The following is a 19,363-nucleotide window of genomic DNA, read 5'->3' on the forward strand; positions in this document are numbered from 1 at the left end:
CTCTCCAGGGCCTCCTCTCTGCTGAGAGCAGCAGACACTGGGATGAGCAGTGGGCAGAGAGGAGCCACCCTCTCCAGGGCCTCTTCTGTGCTGAGAGCTGAACACTCCATGGGACAACCTGCCTACAGAGAGGAGCTACCCACTGCGGGTCTCCTCTGAGCTAAACAAACCTCCTTGTCACCTCCTTCACCTTTGCTGTGTCTACATACCTCATTCTTCCTGGACCCAGGACAAGAACTCAGGCAAAAGCACCACCGGCCACAGAGGTTTCCAGGAAGAAAACTGACACCCCAAAGATCCCATAACAGTACAAAGAAGAGAGTGCCCCAGGGAGCATCAGTGACCTCAGGCTGACCGGAGAGGGTGCGTTTAGTGTGGAAGGAGCTCAGGCAAGACAGACAGACAGGGGTGGATTCATAAGCTGCTGAATGTCAGGCTACAGAGTCTGCATGTCCCGTTTGATCTACCCGTTTTCAATGTCACACTTCTGAGAAATACAGCCTGTTCCCATGCTTAACAGCAATGCTCATCTGGCTCCTGAGGGAGGATGGAGCAGGAAGTCCTAGTCTGTTCTGGCTGTTATGCTGAAATACCATAAGCTGGGGAGCTTATAAACAACAGAACTTTCTTTCTCACAGTTCTGGAGGCTGCAAAGTCTGAGATCAACGTGTTGGCAGATTCTGCATCTGGTGAGGGCCTGCTTCCTGGTTCAGAGACAGCTGTCTTTTCACTATCCCCTCACATGGCAGAAGAGGTCAGGGGTCTCTCTCAAGCCTCTCTTCTAAGGGTACTAATCCTATTCATTAGGGGGTTTGCACTCATGACCTAACCATCTCCCAAATGTCCCATGTCCTAGTACCATCACCATGTGGGTTAGGATTTCAACATATGCATCGAGTGGGACACAAACATTCAGACAATACCAAAGGGATGGGGTGATGACTCAGAAACTCTAGATGGGGGGATGTGTGGTGGGAAAGCAGTCCCCTCTCCTCCCTGCCGGATGTTCCGGTGATCCCTCCTGAGAAGGCAGGTTCCTGAGAGGTGCGGCTGACGCCTGGGCTGGGAGCCACGGATGGGTGTCAGGCAGAGGAGGAGTCTATATTTGGAAAGGACACCTGGAGGTGGACCCACTGGAGGTAGGGAGCAGACAAGTTCTGAGGCTTTCTCAATGGATCAGATGAGAACTGATGAGGACCCAAGCGAGGAAAGAAGTAATGGGATGGATGTCCCAAGTTAAAATTTGGGACTTTGATTTCCTCACAAGACCCAGCAAAGAAAGACAAAATGGCACACAAGTGCTAAGGGTGGGTCTTTATATACAAGGACTGATATGTTTCATTTGTATCTCTGAGGAAAACCAGAGTTGGGCTGTTTGAGTTCTTGGGCCACATGAGCTGGGAAGGTACAGGTTACTGGGGTCACCAAAGAACCAAGACCAGGACATGGCGTATGTATTTCAGATCTCAGCTCAAACTTCCTTTCTTCCAGGAGACCTTTCCCAACCCAACATCAGCCTAGGGATCCCTGTTAGATGTTTCCTTGCAGCTTCTCCAGCGTAACAGTTATTGCTCCTGGTGCCATTGCCTGTCTCAGGCTGCCAACTCCGTGAAGCTGGTGAGTGCCTCACTTGCTTATTGCTGTACACCAGTGCTCAGAATTGTGCAGAGCAGGAGCAGGGAGTCTCTCAGAACCTGGGGTTCTGAGGAGCACAATTTGAAACTCACGGAAGAATGATCAGCTGGGGTCAAATATTTGAGAAGGAAGTTGCCACATTCCCTTTCCCTGCATTTCAAATTCAGCTAACTGTACTTCCTGTGGCTGAGAGAGTCAATGTCCAACTCTTGGGACCCCCCAGCTCTATGGTATCAAGCCTGCAGGTGCTGGTGGCTGGGACAGGCAAGGGATACCTGATCTCACTGGAGTATCCTCAGGGCAATATTCGGCAGTAGGGCAGAAGCAGGGAAGATGAGATGAGAAACTCTTCCTCCCTTGTAGTAGATGCGGGCTGGAGCCATCATGCCCTTCTCGCCAAAATTCAGGGCTGGCAAATACTACTTCCCTAGCCAGCGCCCATGGCAGACATCACCAACTTGATCATAGCACAGGTTCCTGCTAAGCCTGGAAGCCCCTCCCAATCCTTCTCCATCTGGCACCAAGGATGAAACCTATTTGTCATCCCAGGTCCAGGTGATTTTATCCAAGCCAGCTCCTGGGATTAGGAAGGTCCAACATCCAAATGCTGGTGAGGGACTTTTCTTTTTCACATAGATGTGGAAGGTGTGCATTATTCCTGGACCCTTCTCAAGCTGACAACTGGTCTTTCTGAGCTTCCTGCACTTATTTCCATGTGCTATAAATCACCCTTTCACCTTGCTCCTTTCATGGGCACGCCTCCCTGCTTAATTGCAGGTGATAACTGGGCTCCAGGAAAGACCCAATTAGGCTGCAGCAATCATCTTCCTCTTAATTAAAAACAACTAATAGGACACTGGTTCTCCTTCACACTGTGGGAGATGAGCCCAGAAGAGTCCAGTCCAGTCATCGTGGCAGGAAGGTTATGTTTCCATTTGCTTGGTTCCTTTACCTTCATCTTTAAGGCAATTATGAACCCAAAGGCATCTAGATGTAGCTATAAGCCCGGCTAAATTATCATTTGTAAGTGTCTTGAAAACAGGGGTCAAGGTTTTGGAAAATACCTTCACCAGCTCCAGTTGGTGCCCAGTGTTACACTCCACACAACGGGTGAACTGTCAAAGCTGCAGGCTTAAAGAAATTACTGCCTAAGTAGTTCAAGTTAAACATCATCTACTTTCTGAAAAGTCTACATAACTTTCAGATGAAGTGGAATTACAAAATCAATAACCTCTGAATTGATCAAATCCTATCCAGTGACATCAGCCGTTGGAACAGCAGAGAATGACAAAGGATGCAAAAAGGCCCCCAAACAAAAACAGCTGCCAGAAAGTCCCACATCCAGAGTGACAGACTGAACAGCAGGGGATCCCTCTAGTTCCTCTCTTACAGCTTATTGACTCCAAGCTTACAAACAATTCTAACGAGCACAGATAAGCCTCGTTTGCAGATAATGGCACACAATGCAAAGCACACTTAAGGGTGAGCATATTACGAGATGTGGGGACATTGACAGCAATATGGAGTACCCACTGGAAGCAAGGTCAGAAAAAAACATATTGAACCACAATAGTAACCCCCAAAATTATAGTAGTTTGGAGATATTTCACAATATAAGGGCAATAATCCTACAAGCCACGAGAGTTCACCCTACAAATGCCATTTTAGTATAATGAGGCATCATAAGTATATTGAATCACTCATAAAAGGCAAATTACACTGTATACTCTTCTAATGGGGAGAGGGAAGATAGCATTCATTTCAGAAATATTTTATGCCAAGCTGCATATATTTTTAAATGTTTTTGAAATTAAAGGGGTAAGCTTTGGTCATCTAGAAAATTAATATATGTAGTAATTCAGTCTTGGGTTTCTCTTTTTTTTTTTTTGAGGCAGAGTCTCGCTCTATCGCCCAAGCTGGAGTGGAGTGGCATGATCTCGGCTCACTGCAACCTCTGCCTCCTGAGTTTAAGTGATTCTCCCGCTTCAGCTTCCCGAGTAGCTAGAATCACAGGCACTCGCCATCACGCCCAGCTAATTTTTGTGGTTTTAGTAGAGAAGGGGTTTCGCCATGTTTGCCAGGCTGGTCTCTCACTCCTGACCTCAGGTGACCTGCCTGCCTCACCCTCCCAAAGTTGTGGGATTACAGGCGTGAGCCACTGCACCCAGCCCAGTCTTGGGTTTCTAATGCTTCATTTTCTAACATTTCTTCTAAAATTTTATAGAATTTTATGCTAAAAGAAACACATTTAATAAAAGCTTTGGAGCCAGACAGGTGCGGGTTTGAATTCCGTCCTTGGCACTTCCTTCCTAGCTGTGTGGCCTTAGGTAAATGGCATCCCCTGACTCGGCCCTGATTTCCTCATCTGCAAGATGGGAGTAATCATGGGAATGATAAGACATACCTAAGATTGTAAATAAAGATTAAATAATATAAACAAAACATCTGACAAGGTGTCTAGTAGATAGAAAATACTCAACAAATGGTAGTTATTATTATAAAAATGTACTTGATTAAGGTTGTCCTGCTAGGAAGAGGTGGGAGCTGGGCTAGAAGGCAGGTCTCAAGCTCCTCTGTCAAGGGGACGTCCCCTCTCACCACACCATCTATCTCCTTTAAAATGGCTGACTTTAGTCATCCGGTTACTGGGAGGAGGCTAACAAACCTTCAGCCTCAACCTTTTATCTGATTTACTTTTTGGCGTGTGTTAAGCAGGTGAAGTTTTATGACGGGAAGAGCAAGGGTCTCACCGAATCTGCCCACTGGCTCGGGAGCTCATTCTCTCCTGCATAGGACATCCAGGCCTGGTTCCTATAGGATGAGGGAGGCGTCGGGATGAAGTAGCCGGTGAAGCCAGGTCTGTTGGCAGCTGGGATGGCGAACACCGCTGGCACCGTATTACCTAGCATGGAGGAAATGGAGGAGGGAGGTTAAGAGAGACTGGTCTGGCAGATCCAGCCACCCAAGAGCCAAATAAAGTCAGTTTCATTGCCTCCGTGGCTGGCGGCTGGATTTGAAGTCTCATTAAAGCAGGTCTGAGCTGAGGGGAGCTTGCTCTGGGCTGTAACATTTGCTTGGGAATTTAGTTGCATTTAAGGTGCAGTGGACCCAGCCATGATGGCTAAGATCCCAGGTGATGTAGCAACAGAGGCAGGTGGGATGTGGCGGAGGAAACCTGGTCTTCTTTCTTAGTGGACCTCTTCGAGAGCCACTGTGCACAGCTGGGCAGGTGGTGCATGGCTCAAGAGCATCTGGCCTAGGGGCCAAGTGGGGCTAAAGTCCAGCCAGTATTTCCTTTGCCAGGGGTGGAGTCTGCACTCACCTGGGGGAGGAAAGTCTTTTTCTAACTTCACCAAATGCAGCATGTACTAGTAGTGCTCTGGATTTTTCCCTTCTTCTCATCCCCTAAAGAGGGAGTTGTGGGCCCAGCCAGCACCCCGCCCACTAGGCCTGCATCTACCCAGGCCTGGGGAAGCTAGGGAAGTAGAGGAGGACTCTGGGATTGGCCTTGGCTAGGGGATGAGAGAACAAAGGTCTCCAGGGGCAGGAGGAGCAGCAGACCTCCACCTGCCATTCAGCCCCACTCACCCTCGCAGTCAGAACAAGTCTGCTGGGACTCAGACCTGGCTTTCTAGAGAAGTGATGGTCCAACTCCCCCATCCCCATCCCAACACCCCTGACCTGCCAGCAAGAGGAAATAACACCTTGGTGTCCAGGTGTTTCCCTTCCAGGAGAATGTGTATTTCTAAAGAGCCAAGAAAAAGAACTAAAAGAAATGGACTTCACTGATGGAATTTCTAGACACCATGAATGCTTTACTAAGTTTTGGCAACCGAGTGCTTACAGTTTTAGCCTAAAACGTATGGTTTGAATCAACTAAGAAACCAATTATGTCATGTACAAACCTCAATGTTCATTTCGGCATTGTTTGTTATAGCAAAAAACTGGAAACTACCATTATGTCCATCAATAGGGAAAAGTATAAACTGTGGCTCATCATAGAATACCACATGGCAGTTTAAATGAATGAACTAGATCTATATAGTATGTGTATAGCAACCTGGAGAAATTTTTTTAAAACACTGTTAAATAGAGAAAGTACAAAAGGAAATGTATGCCATGATATCATTATGTAAATTTCAAATACGTTAAACAGTAATATATACTGTTATACATACATGGCAAAGGATTAAAACCTATCACTTGGGGCCTGGGATCACCTTTTGGGAGAAGGTGAGTGAAATGGGGGTGGATAGCTGTATCTGGAATGCTTTAAAGATAAAACCAAAAAAATTGAACTGAAGTCTGGCAAAATGTTAACATACATGCTGACTTTAGCATAACTTGGGATTTTGCCTGATTTCAGATCTTTTAAAGAAAGAAAAGCAGCAGCTCTTTTAGCTGGGGCTCCTGAAGTTACGAGGGGATCCAGAAATGCAGTGGCTGTGATTCCTGAGGGTGGTAGGTAGAAAGAAGATTGGATTTGGGGGTTTAGGGGAAGACAGGGCACAGCAGCAGGGGTGGGGGACACACTGGAGCTTTTCCTCTCTTGCCCACCTGAGTAATTTAAAGCCGACTGATCCAACTGTGCCACGGACACGGGGCCTCTGGACATCTGCGTGAAGGAGGCGCTGTCGTGCAGCTGGGCCGGCTCGGGCCCTGCAGACTCGGCCATTCTGGTCTTGCTGCCGATGTCTGAGGTGGATCTAGATGGGGCAGAGGGACTGCGTTAGCACTGTCCCAGACCTCAGGTGGCATCCCAGGCAGGAGGAGCGCACCCTGTCACCTTTGGGCGTGGACAGCTGCCTCCAAGCCTCCTGAGGGTGGCAGGCCCGGAACTGGATTTATTCCCAGATAACAAATGGCCTTCTAGGGACACCAGCAGGGTAGGAGGCACCCAGATTTGTAGCAGCTGTCATGGTGGCCTGAGCTGAAATCATTTGTAGACATTCAAGGTCAGTTCTCCCCTAAGGGTGGTTCTCATGTCTCTGGGTGGTAGAACATTTAATTTCCACATAAAATAAGAAAAGCAATTAGCCCTGGGTATTAGCTGGGGATGGTCGACCCAGGAGGTGATGACATCATTAGCAGCCAATGGGAAGGCTCTGTCTGGAGTGCCTGGTTGCTCCCTTCTCATGGAAAGGGGACCCGGGACAGCTGGGGAGCCACATTCCCTGTTCCTAACTGGCAGGAAGCACCAAGCCCAAGACTCGGAAACTGGGATTGACTCCAGGGAGCAATGAGCATTCTAACAGAACTTTGTTTTGGTGCCCGGGCAATCAGAGAATCAAGCCCATTTAACACATCCTATTTCCACTTAGTGCTCAGAAGGCCATGTAAGAAGAGGGCAGCTTGGGCTCTGCAGATGCGGGCATCTCCTGGTTTTCCAAAGGGTCCTTCAGCCACAGACCGTTCTCCCTCACAAGCATCACCCCTGGCCTGAGGCAGTTTCACAGAGGGACTTCAGGCTCCCCGAAAATTAGTCCAATGGGAGAGAGGCAAAGACAGCTGCAGCAGGTCTGGCCCCCCACAGGGCCGCCCTCTGAGCAGAGCAGTGGCTGTCACAGAGCAAATGACAGCCACAGCAAGGGAGAGCACAGGAAGCAGAGGTCTGGGTTCCAGCTACCTTCCCTTTCATTATTTTTATTTTTATTTTTTGAGACAGGGTCTCACTCTGTCACCCAGGCTGGAGTGCAGTGGCACCACCTTGGCTCACTACAAACTCTGCCTCCTGGGTTCAAGCGATTCTCCCACCTCAGCCTCCCAAGTAGCCAGGAATATAGGCGCATGCCACTATGTCCACCTAATTTTTGTATTTTTGGTAGAGACGGGGTTTCACCATATTGTCCAGGCTGGTCTCAAACTCTTGGCCTCAAATGATCCACCCGCCTCAGCCTCCCAAAGTGCTGGGATTACAAGCATGAGCCACCATGCCCAGCCTGCGTTCCCTTTCCGAGCCTGTTTCATCTGTAAAACGACAGGGGTAGACAAACTCATCTCAAATGTTCCTTCCTGGTCTAATCCTGAGTTTATATGAAGGGCAGTGTCCCCCTGATATGTGCCAAGAGAGCAAATGGTATGGAGGGGCCTGGGAGGAGACAGGTGGTTGAAAGAAGAAATAAGAAATTGATGCTGGCCTTCAGCAAACCTCCCACAAATTGCTGGTATGAGGCCCCTCCAATCCGGGACCCTCAGGAATAACTGAGAAGCCCACTGCTACTCTCCTAGGAAGGTCCAATGTGGAGGCTGTATGATGTGACCATTCATCAGGGTGGGGTCTCCCTTCCTTTCTTCCTCCCTCCCTCTCTGCCTGCTTGTTCCCACAGCCCTGGCTTCCCACATGCAGTTCCAGGCATCTGCTACTTGTTCAGAAAACCCTTCCTGGGAAAATTTCTGAGTTCTGCTCCATAAGCAATTCTGAGACCCTTTTCTGGGGAATCCCGGAGCTTTTGAGATCATCTAGGCCCATGTGCTCATGGTACAGATAGAGAAACAGGGATGGAGAGGCAAGGCCAATTCCTGGGGCTGTACAGCAGGTCAGGCTCTGCTGCTTTCCACCCAGCCTCGGCTGGCAGCAAGAGGTGACGTCTATACCGCTCCACATTCTAAACCACTGGCGATGACAGCAGGGTCTCTCCTATTCCCTCCTATTCGGAGGGAAACTCCTATTTTTCTTCCCCACTCACAAAGCCCAGACCCATTATTCACAGATAGGATGTGATTTGTGTGTTGGGGGAAGTTGGAGTGGGAAGGCCAGGGCAGTGGTCCACATGTACCCCAGGGCATAGGTCTAGCCTTTCCGAGTGCTCAGGGCTTTTGTTCTTCTTGTCCATCCTTATTAAAAACATGCACTCGTTATATTTTCATAGAGCAAAGAACATGCTTAACATATGTGTTGCGATTGAGATATCTGACTTCATACGTTTTCAATCTCTCCCTCTTGGAAGTCAAGAGTTGGGGTGGGTACCCAGACGTGCCTGCCCCTCCCTGGCTTCTCAGACACGACCCTTACATAACCAAGGGACTTTTGGTAGCAGCTGTTGTGGTGGTCTGAGCTACAGTCATTTTCAGATGTTCAAGGTCAGGGTCTGAGGCTTTCCAGGTATGGGACAGTTGACCTTGGGCTTCTTTAACTGTGGATTCTCAAGAACTTTCTGATTAAAAAGCACAAAAGTACCGTGATCTGCTCATTCATGGTACTTGGGATGCCACAGGCACATGGCTGTCTGTACAGGTGACACACCCTGAATGGGGTGGAGCATGAAGGAAATTTGATGGTGCTATTGTCAGGTCAGGGTATACAGGACTGACCCTTTTCCGAATATTCCAAACAAAACAAAGAAAGGAACGTGTTACCGCCTGAGAGAAGCGACAGCCACAGGACCAGTCCGGGGAGGTACGGGTGGAGGCGGTGAGCCCATGACCATCTCAGGAAGCTGGGAAAACCTGTAAGCCTGTGAACGAGACAAGCAATTCAGGGAGCGCTGTTAACATCCAGGGTCGATCAGCACACAGGTTCTTGTTTGAGGAGGAAGCAAACTTCCAAGGGTCAGACTCTGCCTCCTTACTCAGACTTTTTCCTTAGATCTTCCCTAACATGTTTCCAAGCCATCTCTTCTACTGCACCTCCCACTACTCTCCACCTCGCTGGGGCCACTGTACTTACAGGGCCCTCCAACCGTTCTCAGAGCACGCCAAGATCTGTCTCACCTTGGGCTTTTATTCCACCCGGGTGCCTTCCTCACTGTTCTTCTCAGGGCTCCACGCTTCATTGCATTCATCCAGCCCCAGACTCCCCTAGAGCCCCATTTATCTATTTTTCATTATGGCAATGATCACTCTCTGACATTATATGGTTGCTTGTTTATTGATGATCTGCCACCAACTAGAATGTAATAAGGGCAAGGGCTTTGCTGTCAGAGATCTCCTTATACCTGGAACAGTGCCTGGTATATAACAGGTGATCAATAAATATCAGGTGATTAAATGGATGAATCGTTGATTGTGTTTTACTTTCTCTCAAGAGACAGCAGGTTTAGTGGAGAAAAGCAATGGATTTGGAGTCAGGAGGTATGTGCGAAGGTCCTAATGAACAGACTTTAGGTCCTTCGGCAACTCAAGTGACCTTTCTGGACCTCTCCTGAAATGGGTACAACAATGCTTGCTCAGAGGGCTGCTGAGAAGATCAGGTAAGTCTGTGTGTGCGTGTGTCTTTTGCAATCTATAAAGCGCTATTCAAAGATAAAAGACTAGAACTGTCACCAAAAAAATGCAGACTTTTATCAACATGTGAGAGGATAAAAGCAAAACAGACAGAGTCAGACAGGATTAGAAGGAGCCAGGCCACAACCTCCTTTAGCAAGAGAAAATCTAGAAATGTTCTCTGGGAAGACAAAGCTTTCTTTACTTGCGCTTCTCATCCGTTTCTTTCTTCAGGTATTCCGCCCATCAGAGCTCTTGAGGAGGAAGATGACAGGATTTTAAACCTGAAGGCATCAGGACAAAAAAACAGCAGCACAGGGGATCCACAAACAGGATTCTTTCAACGGAATGAGGTCTTCTCCCTCCAGCATGATGGCAGACTACATCTTCATACGGGCCAAACCACTCAATAACAACGAGGTCCAGGATTAAACCTACTTTTTAATGCAGTGTGAAACTGCAAGATGGCAGGGAAATCCCAAAGGACCATTCCCCTACCCCACACCTCAGCAAACTAAAACAAAACCATGAGCTAAAACCAGAGGTGGGAATGCTAAAGGTAAGCAAATACGAATGGCGAAGTGGCCCGGAAGACAAACGCCATAGTGACAGTTGATGAAGACATCGAGCCTTGGAACAGGACGAGGTGAGGTGGCTGAACCCAAGGCACTCACCTCCAACACAAAAGGAGGCTAGCATTGGTCCCTTCTAGGGAGGGAGGATGGATGGCAATGCTCCCAGCTCAGGCAGAAGCAATTGTAAATCCTCTTTGGAGGAGAGTATCCCTAAAGCAGTCTCTCAGGATTAGCATAGATTAAGATGAAGCAAATGGAGCTCATGATTAAGACCATGAACACACCAGAAAAGAGAAGTGAAAGAGAGTAGAAAAAACAAACAAGATTTAGACCTTTAAGGACTTTAGAGTTCGGAATTTCCAGACACAAGACAAAAAATAACAATGTAAGAAATGTTTTTAAGAAATAATTGACCAGGCCGGGTGTGGTGGCTCACACCTGTAATCCCAGCACTTTGGGAGGCTGAGGCGGGCAGATCACGATGTCAGAAGATGGAGACCATCCTGACTAACACAGTGAAACCCCATCTCTATTAAAATACAAAAAATTAGCTGGGCGTGGTGGCAAGCGCCTGTACTCCCAGCTACTGGGGAGGCTGAGGCAGAAGAAACACTTGAACCCAGGAGGCAGAAGTTGCAGTGAGGCGAGATTGCGCCACCGCCCTTCAGCCTGGGCGACAGAGCAAGACTCTGTCTAAAAATAATAATAATTGACCAGACAGATACTATTAGAAATGATCCAGCAGGTTTGAAAAAGAATAGAACTTTCAGAAGTGAAATATGATTATTAAAATAAAAATATTCAATGTAGAGGAAGTAAATAATAGATTAATCACAAATAGAGAATTAATAAACTAGAAAATGGAAATAGGGAAATTACTAAGAATGACGCACAATGGGCCGAGAAGACAGAAAATATAAGAGAGAAATACAAGACACAGAGGATGGAATGAGCAGGTCTAACATGCAGCTAACCAAAGTCCCAAAGGAGAGAAAAAGAAAAACAAAGGTGAGGCAGTATTTGAAGAAGCAATGGCTAAGAATTTTCCAGACTTGATAAAATAAGTAAATTAATAATTCCAAGTAGGATCAATAAAATAAAACACACATCTAGATACATTGTAGTGAAACAGTAGAATACCAAAGGCAAAGAGAAGATCTTAAAAGCAACCCAAAAGGCATATCACCTACAAAGGGATGGCAATGACACTAACAAATGGCTTCTCATTAGCACCCGGAAGACATAGAATGCAAAGTGCTCAGAGAGGAGTCAACCTAGAAGTGTGCCAGCAATACTATCTTTCTAGAACAAGAATGAAAGAAAACATCTGCCCAGATCCAGAAGTACTGACGAATCAATATGGAAAGCTACGTTACTGTGCTGCACTTCCATTTTTTTTTTTGAGCATCAGTAAACAATGTATGCAAAGGCAGCATTCAGGGAACCAAATCTTCAGCTCCACTAGATCCTAAACGTCTTGGAGTGCAGTAACCGTATCTGTCTTATTACAGTAGTCCTGGTCTATTACCAAGCAAAATGTCTTGCACCTAGCCATGTTAAGTAACTATTTGCTGAATGAATGCTGAGTGAACAAGGAGTAAGGCGATTCACGCTGTTATCTTGATTCAGCCATTCACTTTCTCTGGATATGTCATTCAACCTTTCTGAATCTTGTTTTGGTTTGTTTTGTTTTGCTTTCCTTGTGAAATAAGGCATTGGCCTGTCTCACAAGCTTCCAAACGTTTCTTTAGCCATGATACCATTCCAGCAGACCCTAATACGTAGACAGATGAAAGCAGAGCTTCTCTGGTTGAAGTTGGAGAGGAGGTGCCCTGGTGAATGTGGCCCTTCACTTACCTGTCTAATGACCCTCTGAGGACCTCCCTGAACCCTGAGGTTCTGCAGACAGCAAATCCTTGTCCTGGAGGTCCTTCCAGCTTTACCCTCCATGATTATCAATAAACCAAGTAAGGCACTTCTTTCCCAAGATAGACAAAGGAGATTTACAGCCCCTCTTCTCTCTTCTGGCCTCTCATGCTATTCAGCGGAGGAGATAGACAACCTATTTTTATCTCAGGTTGCTGGAAGCCTTATTCTGTAGTCAGCAGTTTCCCAGCCAAGAAAAGGTTTTCTATGCCTGTGGATGTCCTATAGCAGTTCACCCAGAGAACCGATTAAAAATTCTGAACTTCTGACAAGCAGCAAGGGAATTCCCTTCTTGAAAATTTTGTCAGGTACAAAGCAAGATGACACAGGAGATCAGGCAGTCCCTTTTGGGCTGTATCCTCAGGGTCCCAGGGCAGCCATGGGAGCCACATAAAACACAGAGGTGGCAGCCTATGCCACGTGCTCATGAGTTGAAGGAATCCTCCCCCAGGTGTCTTCTACCCACTCCTGTACACGTTCCCCCTGGTTCTAAGTCCTCTTGTCTTTGCCTTCTAGTTCCCTGTCTCATGTATTTGGAATCTGGTTCTCTCCTGGCTGCTCTGTGACAGGAATCCATTGGAAGCTATTGCATGAAACTGTTGCCAGGCTCTAAGTTTCCAGTGCCATGATGCTGGCTGTGAGGAACACCTAAGGACCCCATCTTTTGGGGTCCCTGCCCTCTGGCCAGGAAGGAGATCAAAGACTCAGGACTGAAGGCAGTCAGGTTGCAGGTCTCCGAGGCTGAAGGAGGCTGTGTGTGACTAGAAGAGAGCACTCTTTGGGCTTAGAAGTTTGGTTGTAACATGGAAGGGAGGAAGGGAGGAAGGGAGGGAGGAAGGGAGGAAGGGAGGAAGGGAGGGAGGGAGGGAGGGAGGGAGGAAGGGAGGGAGGGAGGGAGGGAGGGAGGGAGGAAGGGAGAGGAGAGAGGGGAGGGGGGAGGGGGGAGAAGGGGAGGGGAGGGCGGAGAAGGGGAGGGGGGAGGGGGAGGGCAGAGAAGGGGATGGGGGAGGGGGAGGGCAGAGAAGGGGATAGGGGAGGGGGGAGGGGGAGGGGAGGGCAGAGAAGGGGATGGGGAGGGGAGAGGGGGAGGGCAGCGAAGGGGGAGGGGGAGGGCAGAGAAGGGGAGAGGGGAGGGTGAGGGGAGGGCAGAGGGGAGGGTGAGGGGAGGGGGGAGAGGGGAGGGGGTAAGGGGGAGGGGAGGGGACCACAGTCTGAAGTTTCGGGGCTGAGTGTCCCTCAGGAGGGGATGAGGGAAGCAGGTCAGCACCATACTCTCTAGCATTCAAAGTGGAGAGGGAGCCCCGACGAGCCCCAGTGCATGCTGGTCCCTCCTGTGCATATGCATTTCCCCAGGAGGAGGGATCTGGTAAAGATAAACCTCCAGGGTGGCACTACAGGGGTGACAGGCTGCAGGGGACAGCCTGCGGTTGGAAGGACTGGTAAAGGGGTCTTGGGCTTTGCATTAGTGGGGAAAGGCCATTGATAGGGCAAAGTCAACCTATCCTCCTTAGAAGCCCTTGTCCAGTGCCAGTGAGCTAGTCCCAGGGCAGAGTGGATGCTCCAATCTTTCTGCAGCTGGTAGCTACTCTGGGTGCCTCTGCATGGTGCCCTCCCACAGCATCGTGCTGATCCTGAGAACCCTGCTCCAGGCAGAACGATGTCCAGCTAGAAATAACTTCACATCCTAGTGCAGGAGCCAGACTCTTCTGCAAGGATAGTTCCTATTTAGTTGAAAGCAGAGGGCTTGGTAATTAAAGTCTAACTTTAAAGTAAAAACCCAGTGCTTATTTTGATCTGTCAATTGATCAATAATTACTGATGAGGCTTCCAAGGCCTCTCACGGGAAATCATAGAAGGTTCAAGCTGGGAAGAGCAGGAGACACGCAGACCACATCCTTTTCCTTAACAGATGGGGACACTGAAGCCCAGAGAGGTAAACTGACTTGTGCAAAATCACACAGCCAGTTAAGGACACCGCCTTGCAAATCTGAGCTCAGGGTGATGTGCTGCCCAGGATGTGGGTTTCCTAAGTCAGACAAATCTGGGATTAAATCTTGGTTTTGATCCTTACCAGCTGCTTGACTTCGAGCAACTTATTTAACTTCTCTGTGCCTGCTTTCTTATTAGGTAATGAAGGTGAAAGTATCATGCCCTTATTTCAAAGCCTGTTTTAAAGAGTAATTGTATATATGAATGTAATATTTGGCACATGGTAGGTACTCAATAAGTGATAGTCCCTTCCCTCTGAGATGGAATAATATTCTCATATAGCACAGGTTGAGAATCCCTTATTCAAAATGCTCGGGACCAGAAGTGTTCTGAAATTTTTTTCGGATTTTTGGAATATTTGCATCACTGGTTGAGCATCCAAAACTCCAAAATCCAAAATGCCCCAGGGAGCACTTCCTTTGAGTGTCATGCTGGCATCCAAAAAGTGACATGGATTTGGGATTTTCAGATTTGGGATGCTCAACCAGTAATCGCAGTCATCTTTCCTCCACAGTTCTTCTAATCTAGGGCCCTTTCCCTGCCCCAGGGAAGGAGGCACAAAAGACTGAGGAGGGCACAAGAGCCAATTCTTTTTTTTTTTTTTTTTTTTGAGACAGTCTTGCTCTGTTGCCCAGGCTGGAGTGCAGTGATGTGATCTCGGCTCACTGCAACCTCTGCCTCCCAGGTTCAAGCGATTCTCCTCCCTCAGCCTCCTGAGTAGCTGGGGATGACAGGCACCCACCACCATGCCTGGCTAATTTTTGTATTTTTAGTAAAGATGGGATTTCACCATGTTGGCCAGGCTGGTCTCGAACTCCTGACCTATGATCTGCCCATCTCTCCTTATCAGAGTTTCATAAGCCAAAACTACTAAATTGCAAGAGCCTAGGATTTTGAATACCTAAGTCCTAAAACACTCAGTTTGATGCCACAAACAAGAGATTTCAAAGAAGTGAGGTTTACATTTACACCCTGTGGATAGGAAGGAGAGGAGAGCCAGAGAGGAAGCAAGAGGTTAGAAGCCAGTGGGCTTGGAAAAGGAGCCCTCTGTCCTGTCTCACCCTGGGGGAAGAGGTGGAGGAGAGGACGTAAGTCCCATCAAATTTTGGGGAATCTGAAAGACAAGGGACCTGTGTCTGCCTCCAGGAAAGGCCAGGAATCGGCAACAGCACAAAATTCCCCCTCCCTCCACGGGGTGCAGGAGAAGAAGAGTATGGTGGTATGGACGTAGACCAGAAGTGCCTTTAACAGTCCTGTGTGGTGGCAAAGAAGCCGCTGGAGAGGGGCAGGTGCATGTGTGTGCACGTGTGCTTGAGCAAGAGAATGATAGAGGAAGGGACAGAGTGAGCTCACCTGAACACACACACAAGCATGGAAGGAAGGAAGGGAAGAATCTGGTGAGGGCGTGTTGAGTAGGAGAAAGAGGATACAGTTATGCTCTGCCTGGATGGGCAACCCGAGAAAAGGTGGGAACAAGGGCTTCTCAGGGACACCAGCCGGAGTGGTGAGATGAGGACAAATGGGGACCAGACACTGCAGCCTTCCCCCTACCCAACATCATGTAGGTCCCCAGAAAATACGGGGGAAGAGCCTGAACTGAGACTGACCTTCTGGCACGTGGAGAGGATCACAGAAAAAGAAAGAGAGTTACTTTTCTTGCCCATCTGAGTTTGAGGGCTAAGGATTCTCCAGCCTTCCTCTCCCGCCTGCCTTCTCTCTCTCTTATCATGCAGCCTTGCTGTATAAACTGTGGATTTTACTCACTATAAGGATTTTTCTAACCTTATAAGGGTACTCATTTGCCAGAGGCAGGTGACTTACAGGGGAGGATTTCTTAGGGCAGTTCCAAGAAATGTTCCAAGAAATTCTATCTGGGCCAGCCCTATTCCCAACCTGGCCCAGATAGAATCATATCTGGCCCAGCTATGATAGAATGGCCTGCCTTCAAGGACTCCTGTGAGCTGGACCATGCACTGTCAACAGTGACCAGTGTAGGTCCACTCCTTCCTGGTGTCCTCACTTCATCAAACCACCAATGACTTTTGTATAACCAGAGGTGGAAGGAGCCCCAGAATAACTGGCATTGAATCTCTCATGCCCTGCGCCAGATGGGAGTTCAGAACAGATTCAAATTGATTTGGAGAAACACAAGAAATGTAACATTTCCTTTTTTTTTTTTTTTTTGAGATGGGATTGTTCTGTGTTGCCCAGGCCAGCCTTGAACTCCTGGGCTCAAGCAATTCTCCAACTTCAGCCTCCTAGTAGCTGGAACTACAGGTGTAGAAATGTAACATTTCTTGAATCCAAGTGTTGTGGGAGAATGGAAGTCATAGCTGATATATCTGCATATTTCATCATTAACAAAGGCTTGGAGGGAGTTATTTGTTTTTATGAGGAGAGGAGGAATAAAAGATCATAAAATTCCCAATTTTACCCTAATGGAGATGCTCCCTTACTAGGGCAATGATAAGAACAGACAAAACTCCAACTGGGTAAGCTGCTGCTGCTTTTTTTTTTTTTTTTTAATAGAGCCAAGGTCTTGCTCTATTACCCAGGCTGGAGTACAGTGGTGTCATCATAGCTCAAGGCAACCTTGAACTCCCAGACTCAAGAGATCTCCCAACTCAGCCTCCCAAGTAGCAAGGACTACAGGCCCAGCCAATTTTTTTTTTTTTTCCGTAGAAACAGGATCTCATTATATTGCTCAGGGCTTGTCTTACATTCCTGGCCTCAAGCCATCCTCCACCTCAGCCTCCCAAATTGCTGGGGTTACAGGCATGAGCCACAAAGCCCAGCCTTGGGTAAGCTTCCTTATAAGAAGATTATACTCCAAAGTGTGGATATTCAAGTTCTCATCAGAGCCTGGAAGATGTCCCTACAAGTCACTTTGGCCAGCGGGTAGAAGGAGTGTGGGATTTGAAGTTAGGCAGCTGTAGGTTCTAACTCTAGTTCTGCCATTTACAGCTGCCTAAACTTGGGCAAGTTTCTTTACTTCTCCAAGCTTCGGTTTCCTCATTGAGTACTTTGGGATAATAATATTGATCTCATAGGGTGGTTGTTGGATTAGAAGAGAGAATTTCTACATAGCACTTAGCTGTGTCCAGTAGACAATGGGAGCTCAATAGATGCCAACCTTGCTGTTATTGTTATTACCATTAATTCCATCTGTAAAGAGTCTAGTGGGGAAGATGTGTTAGCCCTGTTGTCTTTTTTGAAATTCCCTCCTCTGTCACCAACAGGAAGACTGTAGGATGTTTTCATTCTGCTTGGCACAGATCCATTATGACTGCTAGCAAAATTGGATTGGACATTAGATGTGGAGTCCAATTTCTTCACAGAGTTAACGGGTAAAATATGATCAAGAGTCTCCTGAACTGCACTGCAGAAATCCCAGGCCGCCGGCAGTAACCTTGTCCATGATATAAATGCCATTAGCCTGGCCTAGTGTATTTAAACCACCAGCTTCCAATTATCTTCTGGCAGAGCTCAAAGCGCCTCCTCTTTAGAAGACAGAAAGTAATCACAGTTATCCTTCTAAATTGCCACCTTTTCTACGGATTTCCACATTATCATAGCACAAAAGGACTCTGTATGAGCTTGGGTTAAGAATCATCATTATTTCTACTCTGTATTGTTAGCTATTTTCTCCTTTCCTGAAAATATGGACCTCATGGGTTGTTGATAAAGAAGGAAACCTTAATAACAAAAGAACTGCCTTTAATAATGTTCTGGTTCAGTCAGGCGTGATGGCTCACGCCTGTAATCCTAGCACTTTGGGAGGCCAAGGTGGGTGGATCACCTGAGGTCAGGAGTTCGAAACCAGCCTGGCCAACATGGTGAAATCCCCTCTCTAATAAAAATACAAAAAAGTAGCCAGGCGTGGTGGTATGCATTTGTAGTCCCTGCTACTCAGGAGGCTGAGGCACAAGAAGCGCTTGAACCTGGGAGGCAGAGGTTGCAGTGAGCCGAGATCATGCCACTGAACTTGTACTCCAGCCTGGGTGAGAGACAGAGAGACAGAAAGAAAAGAAAGAAAAGAAAGAAAAAAGAAGAAGGAAAGAAGGAAGAAAGAAGAAAAGAAGGAAGGAAGGAAGGGAAGGAGGGAGGGAGGGAGCAAGGAAGGAAGGAAGGAAGGAAGGAAGGAAGGAAGGAAGGAAGGAAGGAAGGAAGGTTAGTTCTAGTTTGATGACCCATCTGTCTGTTGTGTTATTTCACAGTCCTTTTCCACTGTAGGTGGCTTCATTTATAAAATATACATAATGCTGATGTTTTTGTCCTTGCCACAAACACTAAGCCACAAGTATAACAAACAGAACCATTTAAGTTTTCATCATATGACCCACAATGGATTTTTTTTAGATGGTTTTACAAAATTGAGATACGATGGCTATGGGCCATCGCATCTTCTTACCTGTTGGAAGACTTGATCTGGTTGTCTAAGCCTTCCTCTCTGAAACCCAGAACTCATCCCAGATTCCCAGAATCTGGCATCTATACATGCACAAGGCATTGTCTATCACAGTCTATGGTTTATAAAACTATGTCTTCTTTAAAAGATATATTTTAGATGCTATGGTGATGAATGAAATGCAAACTAATTAAAATTGTGATTTAAATCACAAAAACTTATAACTTCTTGGTTTTTTGACTAAGATCAAGTGTAAATTACAGAAGCTTTCAGTCATTGGATGTTTTTTCAAACATGGAAATATAATTGCTACTTAATAATCACAATATTCTTTTTTTTTCAGAGACAGGGTCTTACTGTGTCACCCAGGCTGAAGTGCAATCTCACAATCTTGGCTCACTGCAACCTCTGCTTCCTGGGCTCAAGCAATCCTCCCACCTCAGCCTCCCAAATAGCTGGGACTATAGGCGCATATTAGCCACACCTGGCTAATTTTTGTTTAGATGGGGTTTCACCACGTTGCCCAGGCTGGTCTCGAACTCTTGAGCTCAAGCGATCAGCCCATCTCGGCCTCCCAAAGTGCTGGAATTATAGGCATGAGCCACGACGCCCAACCCATGATTAATAT

General features: G+C 47.2%; 1 protein-coding gene across 5 annotated transcripts in view; it reads right to left on the bottom strand.

The window, feature by feature from the left end:
• The window catches only part of LOC105471528 (KIAA1549 like), a 288,631-nt gene that overhangs the window by 5,689 nt on the left and 263,579 nt on the right, over positions 1 to 19,363 (bottom strand). For all 5 annotated transcript variants that reach the window (XM_011724030.2, XM_071074893.1, XM_071074894.1 and 2 more), the window contains 3 exons: positions 8,992 to 9,089; positions 6,193 to 6,341; positions 4,386 to 4,537 (listed from right to left, as the gene is read on the bottom strand). In XM_011724030.2, coding sequence (XP_011722332.2) covers positions 4,386 to 4,537; positions 6,193 to 6,341; positions 8,992 to 9,089 — 399 coding nt within the window. The remainder of the gene's footprint in view (positions 1 to 4,385; positions 4,538 to 6,192; positions 6,342 to 8,991; positions 9,090 to 19,363) is intronic.

Source organism: Macaca nemestrina, chromosome 12 (genome assembly GCF_043159975.1).
Source record: "Macaca nemestrina isolate mMacNem1 chromosome 12, mMacNem.hap1, whole genome shotgun sequence".
Taxonomy (NCBI): Eukaryota; Metazoa; Chordata; class Mammalia; order Primates; family Cercopithecidae; genus Macaca; species Macaca nemestrina.